The 16,656-nt window shown below is 42.6% G+C and overlaps 1 protein-coding gene across 1 annotated transcript; it reads right to left on the bottom strand.

Moving 5' to 3' along the window:
- Positions 1 to 1,145: 1,145 nt before the first annotated feature.
- On the bottom strand, positions 1,146 to 14,833 carry SLC25A29 (solute carrier family 25 member 29). The gene is made up of 4 exons (XM_045015730.1): positions 14,548 to 14,833; positions 9,605 to 9,648; positions 4,478 to 4,561; positions 1,146 to 3,451 (listed from the first exon to the last, which is right to left on the bottom strand). Exons 1-4 carry the CDS (start codon positions 14,579 to 14,581, stop codon positions 2,708 to 2,710), a joined length of 906 nt encoding a protein of 301 aa, XP_044871665.1. The 5' UTR covers positions 14,582 to 14,833; the 3' UTR covers positions 1,146 to 2,707.
- Between the last annotated feature and the right edge of the window lie 1,823 nt (positions 14,834 to 16,656).

Here is a 16,656-nt window from a genome sequence, read left to right as displayed (position 1 = left end):
AGGGAAAGGAGGAGCAATTCTAGTTACACTGGTTGCTAACTGTTCCTTTTCATTACTAGTCTTCCATGTGGTTGGGGAGTGCCAACCACAAATTCTGCCAAGCCAAATGTGAGCCTCCTTTTACTGAGGATCACTAAATATAAAGGAAATGTGAACAGTCATGAAGATCACCTCATTGCTGGTAGGAATTAGTAGATCATGTTCCTTTTATAGGTCAGATATCAGAAGCCTGCTCATCCCAAGTGGATTTCTTATCCTGCAAGATCATGCCCTTTCTCATTTCCATGAAGTGCAGCATGTAGTTGGTCAGGTTTTTAGCCTGTAGCCAGATCTATTTTTCCCTTTAGCTGGAATGTAAAGAAGCTGTGCTGAGGCATTTTAAATATTATACAAGTGTTGGGAGGAATCCCAGTAACAGCATGCTCTAACTGTATATATCCCCTTTAAAAGCACAATCATACTTCTGAAAGTGGTATTACTGAGTTCAGTTTCTTCACTTTAATAGAAAAGCTTCCCCCCCAAAAAAGGAACTATCCCTGCACATTCACACATGAATCTGGAAAGCAAACTTATTTCTGGCTCAAGCATCAATACCACTAATTGATTCTGCAATCAGAACTTAAAAGCCTGATAGTTCTGGAGAATTAAACACCCAGCTAATAGGAATAAGGAAGTCACCAATAAAATAACACTGAACAATAGGCCCAGAGCCATTGTGCAAGAAGTATTGTGTACCCAGTCACACCTATGTTGGGTAGATAGTTAGCAAAAAGTGAAAAACCAAGGGGAGGAGGAAGGGGAAGAGAGACTATAGCTGGATATACAGAAGACAAAGCCCTTAATATCAGGCTGTCTGGTCACCCTATTCTTCTGGCCATAAAGAAAGAAAAAGCATCATTAGTAAGCAGCTTGAAATGTACCTTAAAGCGTTGCTGTTTTAAAGAGACCAGTTTAGCTTGGCTTTTACACTCATGGTGAAAACTGGCAATGGGCTACCAGTAGCATGTGTAGAAAATAAATTCCTTCAGGCAAAAACGAGTGTGCATCTTTCAAATCCTTTTGGAAGCTAGGTATATTAGACAAGTTTAAATACAGAAGTGTTAACACAGGGTCACTTCTATTTATAAGAAGAACAAAGGACTGAAGAAGTTTTTAAAAACTTTATTCCTTAAGTTTATATTACAGTAAATACAGAATACTGTACAAAGGTATAATTGTCTTTGCTCTGAATTGTTGTGCATATACAGCTTAGCAGACATGTTTCACATTCAGTTTGAATCTCAGTGCAAGTAGGCACCAAAACATCCAACATACCTTCAAGGTATAAAGAGACATACCAGTTTTACAGGTTTCTCCAGCATATTTTGTTACAGTACAAAATGCTATGAACTGAAATTTTTTTAAAAGTGCAATATGTGTTTACACCTGTCCCAAGCAGAAGTGTAACATGTTCAACATCCACTCTCACTGAGCAAGCTTGATGCTCTTAACATGCTTCCCCTTCCCCTCCATCTATTTGTCTCAAGCAATCGTGGTTCTTATCCAAAAAATTAATAATTTTGTTCAAAGCCATTGAAGTAATCCCTTTTGGGCATACTGCTATAAATATAACAGTTGGTGAATGTTACAAAAGGTTCTCCAGAACTCTTTTCAGCATGACTTTATTCCAATGCACTTTAACCAAATACAAAGTCAGGACAGTGTAGTATAAGAACTTAATATCAATACCAATCCCCTTTCTTAAGCATTACACTCCTATCCATTACTCCACCGTGGTGTATGGAACCTCCCCCCTCTATGCCTCTGTGTATTTTCACCACTATATTAAAAAGAGGTATAGCAGTGATGACCCAACGGTTTAACAATTTGAGCAGTAACAGAGAAAGGACTTTGTATTACAAATCACTGACTGCCATATAGCCTGTTTGGAGAATGGCGAGCAGTGACATGTAATTACATAAACCTCTCCAGAAGAACGAAAGCTGCTTGCCCTAAAGCTAGTTAACACATTCCATGCACACACAAAAAATGAATAAAGTTGAAAGTAAAAGCAAATCATTCCATCAACCTCACTTGCCTTGAGTCTCCTTAACTCTGCAATGTAAAGAAAAATGTAGGTGGGGTTCAAATGCTCCTTTTAAGCACAATGAAACAAGAAATACATCTGTGTATAGAAGGAAGTGAGAAGTTAAATAAACTAAACTCAAATTTACAAAAACCAAGGAGAAAGGTGTGACTAGCTGAAGGCTATTCCATGTCTTACACATTTAAGAGTTCCCTGTAACATCTCCAGCATAGTAAACCATGACTTCTATGAAGGCTACAGGTGTCCCAGTCAAATACAAAAAATGCTCTTTTGTATTAAAACAATATGATCCACTTGGTCATTCAAAACATGATTGGAAGAAAACCTGGTTTCTGGTACTACAAGATTCTCCAGACCATACGTAGCGATAGAGCAGCAGCGTCTGTACAGTATGTTTCTAAAGTCAGGTCCCTACATTGCCTGGATTAACACATTTTGATTACAAAAAGGCAATAAGCTGCTTATAGAAGTGATGAGATGAAATCCTAAGTAACAGCCTTTATACAGATAGAATTTATTTACACAATTTCTATAGATAAAATGTTTACAAAAATAAGCCATGTAACAAGAACTCCAGAAAATAAACATGTAACAGTTGTGTTAGATCGCTGAACAATGAATTCACAAGCTTGAAGGCTGCTGGATGGCTGGACCTGCCTCACATTCACGTAGATTCTCTTCTGACCTCATATACATAAGAAACACCGTGACAGTGGCAAAAGTAGCTGCATTGACAGGGAAAGCTCGGAGAAGCGTAGAAGTAAGACCCCTTGTAAACACCCTCCAACCTTCCTCACGGTAACTTTTTCTAACACAGTCCAGAATTCCATTGTATTGAACAACTCCTCTGACTCCATCTGCCTGAAGCCGGGACTTGATCACATCCACAGGATAGGTAGACAGCCAGGATACAATTCCTGACATACCTCCAGCCAACAGCAATTTGGGGATGATGTAACTGTCCTCCACTTCACAGCCTAGGTATCTGGTCAAAGAGTCGTATGTCAGGAAGTAAAAGCCAAAGCTCGGTGTCTCTCTTAGGAATGTGGAAACCATGCCCCTGTTGATGCCTCTCAAACCTTCCTTTTGGTAAATTTTAACCAAGCAATCTAGAGAATTCTTGTAATTCTTTGACTTTAGATTGTCTTCACCTGTTCCCTGAAGTTGCATTCTTGTCTTAGCTAACTCCATAGGGCAGCAGATCACACACTGAATGGCTCCTGCTGCCGAACCTGCAAGAAACTGGTTTAGAGGCGTGTCTTTTCCGAGAGCACGAATTGTGTTTCCCTGAACACCAAACACAAGTGCGTTAATGAAGGTAAGTCCCATCATTGGTGACCCAATACCTTTATAAAGTCCAAATGCCTAGAAAATAAATTAAAAACAAAATGCTATTTAAGAATAGTGTTAATGATTTTCTAACACTGCATAGAAAATAAGCTTCTCTCTTCAGCTCTTGTACAACTATTGCTCTATCTTCTCAACAAGGTGGCTGGTGGCAGACAGATTTCCTACAAAGTACAACATTGTCTGTCTGCATTAAGCAGTAATCTGATCAAGCTAGAACTCCAAAAAGCATCTTTCAGCATAAGAACATTAAACTTTTAACTGGCAAAGTTCTCATAGCTACTTAATGGTCGCATGGACAATTATGATCGTACAGTCAGGTTTCTTGTATTATACATACCACAAAATTTCACTCAGCTATTTTTGTATCCAGCACAATAACTTGTAGTTGAATTAGAGCATCTTTCAGAAAGACATCCAGTCTTTGTTTAAAGACTCTGAGCCAGTGGTGCCCAAACTATTCCTGTCATGCTCCCCCACCCCAGTAATGGCATCTGTCTGGACCTCCTCCGTTACTGCAGCTGGCTCAGCAGAGTAGCTACATCTGGGGGCGGAGCAGAGCTACGCCCACCACACTGTAGGGACTGGCCTGGGGCCCACCACATGCCTCCCTGAATGTTCCTCCATACCCCCCTAAGGGGCCATGCCTTACAGTTTGGGGACTCCTGCTCCAAGTGATGAACCCTCCACAGGGATTTAAGATGTTCAATTGTTAATTCCCTTTTTCAAAAATTGCATCTTATTTCCAAAGTGTTAACTTTGTTGACTTCAATTTCCAACCATTGGATCTTGTTTATGCATTTGACATCTAGATTACAGGTCATTCCAGTGCTTTGACAACCAGGCTTGAAAAGTTTTGGTGCAAATTCTTAACTGTTTGGAAGATCCAGAGATAACAAACCTGTCCTGATGGTAAAACTCACACATTTCTTCTGGAGCTCAATTAAGATCAATGTAAAACACTACCACCATTTCATAGTTTTTTTTAAAATCACATTAAATACATATATTTATCCTTGTATAAAACAGCAATTGGCAACTTACTGATTCATGCTTTATGATAGATTGAAAGCAATGGTAGGTCCCACGGTAGAGAGGTTTCTCTACACTTTGTACTTGAAGGCGCACCTACAAGAAGTTTAGTGAGAAGAAGTTATTTGTATGGCAATATTGATGTAGCTGGTACACTAGTGCTTGGCACCTATATATGGAGGTATATTATAGTAGTGTCTACACAAAGCACACAGTAAAGATACCAGAATGCCATAAATGGCAATGCAAAATCAGTTTAAAAAGATGTTCGGAGTTGATTGCTTTTGAGATGATAAAACCTGGGGGGGAAGCATTCCTTAAACTAAGTCCTTTCTATAAAAAAGGAAATATTTAGCCATGTTGAAAGTGCAATAGGGTGAACAGTGACTATAGGTTTCACCCATGCTAAAAACCAATGCATTCTTAACCTAGATGACAAATATCATTAACAACGCTTTGGGATGTAATGGAAAATTTTTATAACTGATCTACAAACTAAGCATGAAATATGGCCAGTGACATACTATCAGTCCTCAAATGAACAATTTTAGAATGTCTGGACCAAGATTTTCAAACAAGTGACTAGTGTTTGTGGATGCCCAACCTGCCACCTTAATGAGGCAATTTTTCTTACAGGTGCTCAGCACTTTCTGAAAAATCAGGTACTGCTAAGGTGTCTCAAATTGCTCCAAAAAAAAGCAGGCCCAGGATTTAAAGGCAGAATGCTAACTTAAGTGTTCAATAAGCTTTAAAAAGCATATTTCTAAGCTACAGTACTCTAAGTGATCTTTATTTACTCTGATTTATATATACTCCCTATGCAACATGCATTTACCCATAGTTTTTCTAGACTGAAACAGTATATTTTTGGTCAGAAAGATGCCACGGTAACTGTGCGTGGGGTGAGATGAGATAGGGTGTGAGAGGAAGGCCCCATATTCTCATGTATTTATAGGCCACTCCTTTAAGCCTTCAATTTGATCCCCCTACCCTCCCCAATTTGTCTCCTGCACTTCAAAAATGTTTTTAAACTCAGATACACACATGTAAAAAGCCATATTCCAGTAACTAACGTGGATTCTGGCTAGAATGATAAAGCTAGAACTTCGTCTTTGTTTCCCAGAGTGCAGGGTAGTGAGCACTTTTGGGAGGGGATACCTATTAGCCATCCAATATGCTGCAATTTCAAAGCAAAACATGCTTTTTTAAAGAACTTTTAATTCTAGATACCCTAGTTCTCCAATTTGGATGATGGATTCTTGACCCCAGTAACTGTTCTCCTTATCTGCTTAAAGCTCCCACTGGTATCAATGGAAGACCCATGCATACAGCAACAGCAGAATATCTGACAGTGAAGGCAATGTGTGGGTCAGGAAAGGATTTTGGCCAGTTTGTTTTTTTTGTTCAAGTTTCATATTTAGTTTTCACTTTTAAAAAGAGACAGTAAAATTTACTTTCAAAGTTAAATATCATTAGTATTTTCCTCAAAGAACTAGACCATGTAATATGCAAACTAAATGTCAAGGGTCACTTTTTAAAAGCAAAAGATGGTTTGAACTATCTAAGCACAAGAGTACCATTTTTAGCCTGCCTTATGGCAAGACAACTCACTCCAGAGATATTCGAGTACAGAGTGAGATATTAAACCAGTCACAAACCACACTGAACTAAGTTTACAATGTGATTTAAAGAGATCATAGCCTCTTAATTTCCTACAGATTACTGAATGTGATAGAGGGGTGTGAAAGATTTATCAGCCTGAATTTGGGATTTGTTACAAGTAGCAGAGCCGTTAAGTGAGCTATGAAGCTCATGCCAAGCAATGCCAATAAATTTTATACTACACTACCATGAATAAAAGAGCAATCAGATTAATTTTATTGGTACTATTTTTCATATCCCCTGGCTGTAAAGCCAAGTTGCCTTGTTTACAATGAGTCCCAGCTGTATAGGCCTTGGAAGTAAAGGAAATAAACTTAAGTTTAAGACCTTTCTTTGCCCAATAACTCTTCTATACTTAAGTGTTTTCAGATAAAAGCTACCAGAAGTGTGCTCTGTATCCACATTGGAACCTTTGGTATAAAGCTCCAGTTTCTAGCCCTAATTGAAATATTGGACCTTGAACCGATCACTTGGACAGGACTGAATACTACCTCTCAAACCTTAGGCCCGTATAATTGGGCATAAAAACACCAAATCTAGATATGATGGGAAGGATTTTGTTTTTTAAATGGCAGCTGTTTGAAGACACTTCAATTGTTAATGTCAGAACTAGTCAGGACAGAGATGTGGTAACTGGCACAGTGGAGGTAAATGTTTCATAAATGCAATTTATCCATGGCTCACTGCCACATTTTAGTATTTTGAGCAGAAAATAAAGTTTGATGCTTTTATGCTATGCAATTTGGCTTATGAGAGTCTGCACAGAGGTGGGTTTTATTACAAAATTATACTATATCATTAATCTGCTGATAAATTCTTATCTTCCTGCTTCCTGCATCTGACAATTCATGGTGATTTAAACAGGCAGGCCCAAAAGTAACTTCATTTTACAATTACTGAAAATTTGTTTTAAGATATCAAAGAGCGAGCAGCAAAAAAAGCAAATATTAAGTGTGCACAAGTTTGGTGCATTTTAGACGTGTCTAAACTAAACATATGCCCTCTAAATTTAAGTGAATGAGACAGATCAATTGAAAAAGTGTGCCCAAGATCCAGTTTCACAACCACTTTGTGCACAACCTTAAGCACATGGTGAGAAATGCACACCAGAAAGTTTCAGAAGAAATCTATAGACTTAAAAATGTTCCCATTAAAAAAAAAAAAAGGGATTCTCATACCCCACTCCCTCCAATTCAGAACACTAGTAATGAGACATCAGTTTAAAACTAAAAAGGGCAGGGGGGAAACTATATAAGGTTGTCTGTTTGAACTAATCATACATTTTGGAATAAATTAAGACTGAGAGAAACAGAAGTGTTCACCTGGTCTATACTTACTAGGTAACTCTCCAGTGATGAGGCTTATCTGTCATCTACAACAAAGTAACACTTTTGCTGTTAATGAAGACAGCCCCTAGCTCAGAAAGTAAAGGCAGTTAAAAGCAACAAAGCAATTTTACACATTACATCAACAAACCAGGGAAAGGGAGTTTGCCACTTTTGAGATTAGACTCAATCCGTTTGATTTGTTTTAGCATGATTGTAGAAATTATTTCTTTATCCTATGTGTTTCCACCATTCCCACCCCCAAAAATCCCACCTTCCCTCTCCCCCATGTTTTTGCCCTTATGAAGTATGATTGCTGGCAAAAAGGTTTAAAAGTTGAGGAGGAAGCAGAATTCTGGCTTTATTGATGCAGCTTCCTCACTTTTTAAATTACTGTATTAACATTTTAGTATAGTTAAAAAACCACACAATCCAATTAGCCATCTAATCCTCATCAGTCCTGTAGAGTTAATCTTAACAGAACACACAGGAGGCCGCATTTTGTAAACGGGTCTCTCCTTTTAAAAAGACTGGTTAAAAATTCTTAGTTTTCCCCCACACTTTAACAGTGGTTAGTATTGTATTCTCCAGTATGGAAAAGGTAGGAAAGGCTATTTCCTTCTACCAGTACGAAAATAAGTTACCCTGGATTTAATAAAGCAACAACTATTAAAACAGTTACAGAAATTGACAATACTCCATTGAACTGTCATAACAGTTAGTCTATGGCCAATCCAGCTCTCACTGTGCATTAAATAATGCTTAGTTTTAAAAAAAAATTACAAACTATTAGAACATTTAACACTAGAGCATCAATCCTTCAGACTTAAGCACTTGCTTAATTTTTATATCCTCTCAGTAGTTCCACTGACTTAAACATCTCCCAAAACCTGAAGTTAAGCTTGCATTTTAGTAGTTCCACCTTAGTCAATTAAACTAGACAAGCCATAAATTTAAGCATGTGATTAAATCTTTGTAGATGTGGGGCCCTAGTACTTTTCCTCTGCACCAACTCTAAAAATAGTTGCAAATTCAAGTAATACAATCAATCAAGGAGAATGCATTTAGTGAAATTCTGCTGAACTGTTTAACAGCAAAGGTTAACATATACTGAAGTGTGAACAGTTTGCATTGGACTGATAGGAACTTAATACCCAGTAGATATGAGAGTCTTTTCAATAATAAACCATGTGGCTAAAATATGTAATAGGGCGATGCACACCCTTAATAGCCTTCAGATATTTTTCTTATTTATTGCATTTAGATATCCAGTGTTGTGCTGAACTTAATAAGCATAATGTGAGATGGCATGCTCTGTAGAGGAGAAAGTATCAAGGACAGCATATTAATTTAGTACTGGGTACATCTTCTATATTCTGCCTTTACAGGTGCCTAGACAGAGTAAAACTCTCAAAGTGCCTATATCCCATTTTGAAAAGTGACTTAGACACTTAGGAGCCTAAGCCTCATTGACTTTCCAAGAGACACAGCCAATTCTGAAAATACTACCCTTTTATTTAATATGCCTTCTATTTCTAGCTACTTGACTCCTAAATCTCGGTCTATCCACACAGAATAGATACAGCTGATAGTCATTAGCGTCTCAAAGGAAAAAACAATTCTGGCTAGGAAAGGTAAAAAGATTCCTTGAAGAGGAAAAAGAAAAGTCCAAAACAGTGTGTCAAACTGTGAAACTGCTGCTTCATGCAGTTAATTGCTTTTGTTCACTAATGATCTAACTATTGGCCAATATAACGAACAATGCTTTCAAAGAGACTAGGAAAGCTTTTTTTTTTTTTTTTTTTTTAAAAGGAAAAATTCCAGCCCATAACAAAATAAGATTAAATTACAAGAGAGGGTACAGGCAGTTTTAGACATCAGTGATAAACAGCTGCAGGGAATTCTAAATTCTGAAGTTTAAACTCTGTCCTGTTACTGGTTTCAATCTTACATTCAAATGGTTTTCATTTGCTTTTAAAATCTGGGGCTTCAGCAAGTCTAGAAGAATACTTGAAAAGAATTGCTTCAAATTTTGGACCATCAGGCTTAAGCTTCTGAAATGCCAGTGTTAATATTTTTTCCCCTTGTAAATACTTTTGCACTACTTTCTGCCTAGAGTGTGGAAGTTAAACCTGTTCAAAAATCAACCCACCTTAACAGTGTCAAATGGATGTCCTACTAGCACGCCAGCAGCACCTGCAACAAGATAAATGACAGTTTTATGGTTGTATGATCCAGTATTTTTTCCCTTACAGCAATCCAACACTACAGTAGTCCTAGAATGAGCTGGTAACTCTAGGTCTAACTTCAGGTGCACTTTGTTACAGGCAGGCCACATATGGAACAAATTACCAGGGGAAGCAGTGGATTCTCTATCTCTTGATGTTTTCAAATTAAGACTAGATAGCTTTCTGGAAAATGTGTTAGACAAACAAGTCACTGGGCTAAAGGGTGAAATTCTGTGGTGTGTTATTCAGGCAGTCAGGCTATATTATCTAATGATCCCTTCTGGCCTTAAAAATCTATGGACATTGTCATCCCCAGCAGGCAAATATTGTGGTACCACAGGCATGTCTATGTAGAAGTGACAGATTTCCTTGAAGTGGAAATGATTGTCAGGTATTTATGATCTTTACCGGATAGGAGCAAAACTGAGACAAACAAGGCTTCTTGTAAGAATAGGCAGACAATCTTTCCAGATGTGGTGGAAAGCAGTGTCCAAACACAGCACTCCTGATAGGACTAGAGCAAATTCTAACTGAATGGAAGGGGGGGGGGGGAAGAGAATTGAGAGATCTGTCACCTCTCAGATGAGTGCTCCCTCTAGATTGCCTGTGGTAAGATATTGCACTGTGGATAAATAATGAAAGAATCACTGGGTGAGACACAGAAAATATGACTCTAGCCTGGTGGATAGATGACTGGCCTGGGAATTGAGACCCACAATCCAGTCCCAAGCACCAATGATTCTTTCAGTAGTTATCTACAGGGGAAAAGCTTCAGCAGAAGAGATGGAGGAAGGCCCACATCAGAATATACCCCAGCTCACTGACTAGGACACTCACCTGAGAGGAGGGCAGATCCCTGTTCAAATACTTTTCCCTATGTGAAGGGGGGACTTGAACCAGGGGTCTCCCACAGCCCAGGTGAGTACCCTAACCACTGGCCTAAAAACAGAATGTGTGTGGGACGGTTGTCAATGTTCTCCTCCTCCCCTGCTGTTTTGTGTAAGCTTCCCTATAGGGGCCTTACCTGGTAGGCATGGTCTGGGCATGCTTTACCATATTAAGTCAGTGGCAACTTACAATAGGAACACCTATCTGCTGCTGGTCATAGCATTGCACTGGGGCTTAGGTGTGCAGATGCCTTGGTGCAGCAAGCAAAGGCAAAAAACATAAGGCACCTAGAGAACTTTTACTGCAAAAATTTAGGTGCTGAGCAACTGTAGGCACTTACAGGGTTAGGGGGCAGCTAAGCAGGCATTTTGTGAATCCCACTGGGGCCTTATTGTGGGAGTTCGGTGTTTAAGTCCTTTTGTGAATCTATCCCTAAGTACAGTAACTCCTCACTTAAAGTCATCCCAGCTAACACTGTTTTGTTGCTGATCAATTAGGGAACATGCTCACTTAAAGCTGTGCAATGCTCCCTTCTAACATTGTTTGGCAGCTGCCTGCTTGCAGGAAGAACAGCCTGTGGCAGCTAGCTGGTGGAGGCCTGAAACCAGGGTGGACCCGCAGCCTCCCTAAGTTTCCTGTGCAGCAGCCACGCAGCAGGCTATCAATTGCTGGCAGTTCAGCTGTCCCTCCCCCCACTGCCATGTGCTGCTCCTGCCCTCTGCCTTGGAGCTGCTCCCAGAGACTCCTGCTTGCTGGGGGGGGGGGGGGAGAGGAAGAGGGATGTCAGGGTGTCCCCCACCTCCCCCCATCTTCCATAGAACAGGGATGACACAGGACAGGGCTCAGGACAGAGGGAGCTTGCTGAACAAGGCAGTGTACTTAAGAGTAGGGTCAGTGTACTTAAAGGGGAAATGCGCAACACACCACACGACACACACAGTGGGTGTGTCTGTCTGCCATGCTGTCTCCCCTCCCTCCATTCCTGCTGCCTTCTAGAGTGAGAGTTAACCCTGAGGGCTCAGCCAGTTGATAGTTCATCATTTAGCAGTAAGTCATTTCCTCGGAAATCTCTCACCTTCTGACTCCTACACCTCAACCAAGCTTCACAATCATCATCACTGTGTACCAGTATTAAATTGTTTGTTAAAAAAAAAAAAAAAAAAACTTATTGTGTGTGTAAAAAAAATTCCCCTGGAACCTAACCCCCTCATTTACATTAATTCTTATGGGGAAATTGGATTTGCTTAACATCGTTTCACTTAAAGTCACATTTTTCAGGAACATAACTACAACATTAAGTGAGGAGTTACTGTATTTAAATCCTCTATGAAATTCTGATGTATAAATCAGAAGGTATGGTGTTAAATATCTAGCACATCCCCTACAGCACAACTATCAGGGTGAATAAAAATCAATGAAAAAAAAATAAAAATGATTTTTTAATTTAAATCAGATTTTTTTTATAAAATGCTTTTTAAGAAAAAACCAATCTAAAGATCATTACAGCTCAAAGATATTATCGTGGAATAGAGATTATAAATTCTAAAGTATAAGACAATATATTCATGTAATGTTTAAAAAAAGCTTTTAAGTGAGTTCCAATAGTTCATGGATCAGGGACCCCAATCTTATGGGGTTCCAGGGGCTTCTGTATAGAAAGATTAACCTAAATAAACTATCTACCCAATGGGACTCAGTGCTAAATCTAGAAGATACTATCAGAGATGCTTAGTTTTGCAGTTCTCAAACTGTGGATTTGTGTCTCAGGGGATAACATGCTTGTTAACAGCAAAAATGTTTTTAAATAAAATATACAGAGGTGAGAAATAACAGACCTCAACCCTAGTGTCCCTCTGCAAATTTGTGTACAGAATCAATCCCTTACCTCTCTCTAAAAGTGCAAAGTTTCAAAAAGTTCAATGAATAGAAGATTGTTGGGGGCGGAATAGATCTGGACAAGGAGAAGTAGTCTAGAGATAAATGTGAGAAGGGAGGGACAGGCAGTAGAAACAAGAGTGAAACTGAGCAGCATATTCCAGATGTCTTGAGAGCTTTCTGAGCCCTGGTGGGGGGGGGGGGGGGGGGAAAACAATCCAAGTTACGCAACTTGCAACTTCAGCTATGTTATTCATGTAGCTGAAGTCGACGTACTTAGATCGACTTGCCATGGTGTCTTCACTGCATCGACTCTGTCTGCGCCTCTCATGGCACTGGAGTACAGGAGTCAACGTGAGAGGGCTTGGGGTGGGGGATTGTCTCAATTTATTGCGTCTAGACGCGATCAACCAATCCCCACTGGATCGATCGCTGCCGGCCAATCCAGCAGGTAGTGTAGACATACCCTGAGGGCTTGGCTACACTTACAAATTTGCAGCGCTGCAGCAGGGTGTGAAAACACACCCTCTGCAGCGCTGCAAATTGCGGCGCTACAAAGCGCCAGTGTAGTCAAAGCCCCAGCGCTGGGAGCCGCACTCCCAGCGCTGTCCGTTATTCCCCACAGGGAGGTGAAGTACGGACAGCGCTGGGAGAGTTTTCTCCCAGCGCTGGCGCTTTGACTACACTTAGCGCTTCAAAGCGCTGCCACGGCAGCGCTTTGAAATGCAAGTGTAGCCAAAGCCTGAGTTGTGAAGAATATGTATTAAAGGTTATAACAACCAACAAGAATGCACTTATGTAGAAATCCATGATTACATCGAGTCTTCTTAACTAGTGATTTAAATCAACTTGATTTAAATCAAATCCACCCTGATGACTATATACTTCATTTACAGAGCACTGGATTCCAATAGTATTTTCCCTCCCATCTCTACCTTCTATGTAAAAGGTTTTACTGCCATCAGTCAGCTAACCATCTAACATCTCTTCCAAGGGGAAAGCTAAAGGTTACACTTGCATTGTTTTATTCAGATGGCTTCACTGATCCTTAGTCCTTGACTTGTTAATGGAAACGCCTCTCTTCTTTCTAACAGAGATAAGATCTCTTGGCTCTGGAGTTCACAGCTATAGCCAGAGGCAGGCAAGCAACTCCCTACACAGAAGTTAGAGGCTGTGCACAATTCAGAAGAAACACAGGTATAGATTGCCAAGTGGGTGCCATGCCCTACCCTTGCAGGGCCTTCCCACCTGCCCTGGCATCCCCTGCTAGGGGAAGTACTTAAGCTTAAGAAAGGAGCTAATGCCGCATCTAGGCACGTTTCCCATCAATGTGATTAGCAGGAATGAAAGTTCCCTTTGTGTGCTTTGTACGTGTGGGCAGGCAATGAAACTAGTGTAAGAGCTACACGGGGTGTGTATTGCGCACAAGGAACAGGGGTTTGCACGTTGTGAGGTGGCTGGGAGGGAGGGCGGAAGTGGTGGCTGTTCTGGGGGGAAATGGAGCTGAAGGGGCTCAGGACGTGCGCCAGAGGAGAGGACCGGCCTGGGGAGCAGCTGTGGGGGGGGGGAGAACAGAGGTGCGGCTCATTGTTCAAGCTCCCCCCCCCCCCCCCTTTGCTCCTGGCGGCCCTGGACGGAGCAGAACTCGCGTTTCCGCGAAGAAACCCGACTCCTGGGCGCTGACTCACCACCTGCTCCTGCACCAGCTCCGCGCACGCTCCAGCCGCGGGCAGAGACAATGGGCCCAGCCCGGCCCCTACAAAGAGCCGGAGCCATTCAGGGCGCGCGGAGCGAGCGGAGGCGTCAAGCTCCCGGCGCTGGCAGAGCGAAGCTGCCACGCCAGCAGCCGCAGGGCGGGGAAGGACCCGCCAGCGCTTGGAATCCTCCTCCCCAGCCGATCCACCCCCATCTCCGGGGCACCCCCTGCTCTGCCCCCGCGCAGGGTCCCTTCGCTCTGCGCCCCGGCGCAGCTCCTGCCCCTCGCTGCTGGCAGCCGCTTATGTAACCGGATCGCTGCAGCAATCCCCAGGCACGCGCCCGTCCACCGGCGCCACTCGCGCGGAGCCCCAGCACCGGGGGGGGGGGAGCCTCGCTCCTCTCTTACCGCCAACGCAGCCCGCTAGGAAATCCAGCGCCATCCTGCTCTCCGCGGCCCCTCGCTGCAGGCCCGGTGCGTGCTGCTGCCGCTGCCCCCTCGCTGCACCGGGGGCACCGCCGCTGCTGCTGCTCCGGCTGCTGCCTCGGGATTGCAGGGGCTGGATGCGGGGGTCGGCGGCTCGGGGACTCGCGAGGCCTCCCCCGGGTAGCGATGGCAGGAGCGCCCGGCACACGTTCCAGCCGCGCCACCGGCTCCGCTCTCGCCCTTTCTATTTCTGACGCCGCAGCTGCGAGGCGGGGGGAGACGGCGCCTTATGGGGAAGGGGAAGCCGCCAATCAGCGGCAGCGGGCGAGACAACACCCCTCCGGCTGAGCCCTCCGCCTGGCTGCCGATTGGCGGCTGCTCGGGGGCGGCTGAAGCGCTCGGGGAGGAGGGTGGAAGTCGCGGAGACAAAGAAGCCGCGAGGCTGGCGGGTGCTTTGTGCTCTCGCCTCTCCGGGCTGGGACCCGGCTCCGGCTCCGGCTCCGGCTCCGGCGTTCCGGCCTGGGGCAGAGCCTATCGCTGCCCTGCCCTGACCCGGCCCCGTCACATGCAGGGCGGGCTGACAAAGGGCTTTTTCAGCCTGGCAGTGCTCGTAATAATGCAGCCGCTGCTCCACCGTCACCCCGCCTGCTCTTGAGCCGGCTGAAGCAGCGGTTCTCAAGCCTCACGCACTGCGCTGAGGGCCGCTCCGAATTGAGCGGAGATTCAGACGGAGGGGGGGTATTGGACAACCTGCGGGCTGTATTGGTTCACACTTTTAAAAAATCTCTTGTATCGCGTTCGGAACTGATACAGCTAAAGCAGTACGGCCCCCTAGCGGGGATGCTGTTCCCCCAGTATCGCGTTCTCCATGTCTGCACTAGACTAGAGCGGTACCAATTTAACTGGAGTTGTATAAAATAACACCCCCAACCAAAAAATGCTGTAGACCAGGCCTAATGCAGAATGAATGGTTCCAGAGAATCAGTGATAGATTATTATCATGACTGAGACCATGAAGGATGTGATGTGGGTGTCTTTATAAAACACTATGCAGCTGTCTATGGTATAGATCAGTATTAGCAATATGCTGCTGTGAATTGCCTTTCACTTTTATACCGTTTTTCCTATTCGGATTCCTAGGGTTCCAGTCCATATAGATTTTCTGGGTAGAGAAGGAGGATTTCTCTCGAGTTCTGCACAGTGATGTTCGCACAAGAAGGAATCCTGCATAGCTTTTTTAAAATCTGCTAACAGTATTCAGTTTCCCTCTTCATCAAAATGTGGACTCTTATCTTGCAAGTGGGGCCAGAGAAGAGCCTCGATGAAGTCAGTGGGGGTCTGTTCATGTGGTACATGCAGCTTCAGACAAAAATGTGATTTTTTTTTAAATTGATGTCTGGCTATCTTAAAAAGGTTTCCTGCCTATATTGTTCATCCCAGTCTTCCCTTCCCTTGTTTTTATAGCTATTTAACAAGGCAATTACAGGTAAGGGCACTATTGAGACCTGGTTCAATTCCATCCTCTGCCTTAGAGTTCCTGTGTGGCCCTTGTCAAGTCACTTAGGCAGTTCTGGAAATGTTACATAAAAGTGACAGGTTAAAATGTGCTCTATGGAGGTGTGATTTCTAAAGCACACTAATATGTTGCACATTAGCTGGTCCTTGTAGATTCTGCTGGTGCACACTAAAAGTTCCTTAGTGTGTTTCTTTAATGTAGTACTGTTTTAAACAGCACTATTTTAAAGTGCACTGGAGAGGTCTATGCCAACCAATCATAGTATGTTTTAGAAATCACACCCATTTAGAGCTCATTACTGCACTGTGTAGACAAGCCCTTAGTCATGTTTGAAAATGAGATTTAGGGTCCTGAATATGTTCCCCTTTTTCTATGTCCTGTCTGTTTCCCTATCTTACTGGGGTTTTGTGTGAATAAACAGATTAACAAGGTGTACAGATACCATGGTAAGTGGGGCATTTAAGTACTAAGACAGATAGAAGATGGTGGTATAATGTACACTACAGCTTACCTGGTAGTGATCACTGAAAAGGAAAGTGTTTTCTATACTATTGTTGTCTACAGGAATTAGCAAT

Source organism: Mauremys mutica, chromosome 4 (genome assembly GCF_020497125.1).
Source record: "Mauremys mutica isolate MM-2020 ecotype Southern chromosome 4, ASM2049712v1, whole genome shotgun sequence".
NCBI classification, from domain to species: Eukaryota; Metazoa; Chordata; order Testudines; family Geoemydidae; genus Mauremys; species Mauremys mutica.
Note: the sequence above shows the minus strand (reverse complement) of the source record. Positions and strands in the feature narration are given on the sequence as shown.

Coding starts and splice junctions, on each gene's coding strand:
- SLC25A29 (XM_045015730.1), bottom strand. CDS start 14,581: ATGGCGCTGGATTTCCTAGCGGGCTGCGTTGGCG. Junction 9,649..14,547: donor CCTAGCGGGCTGCGTTGGCG/GTAAGAGAGGAG, acceptor ATCTTGTTGCAG/GTGCTGCTGGCGTGCTAGTA. Junction 4,562..9,604: donor ATCCATTTGACACTGTTAAG/GTGGGTTGATTT, acceptor AACTTCTTGTAG/GTGCGCCTTCAAGTACAAAG.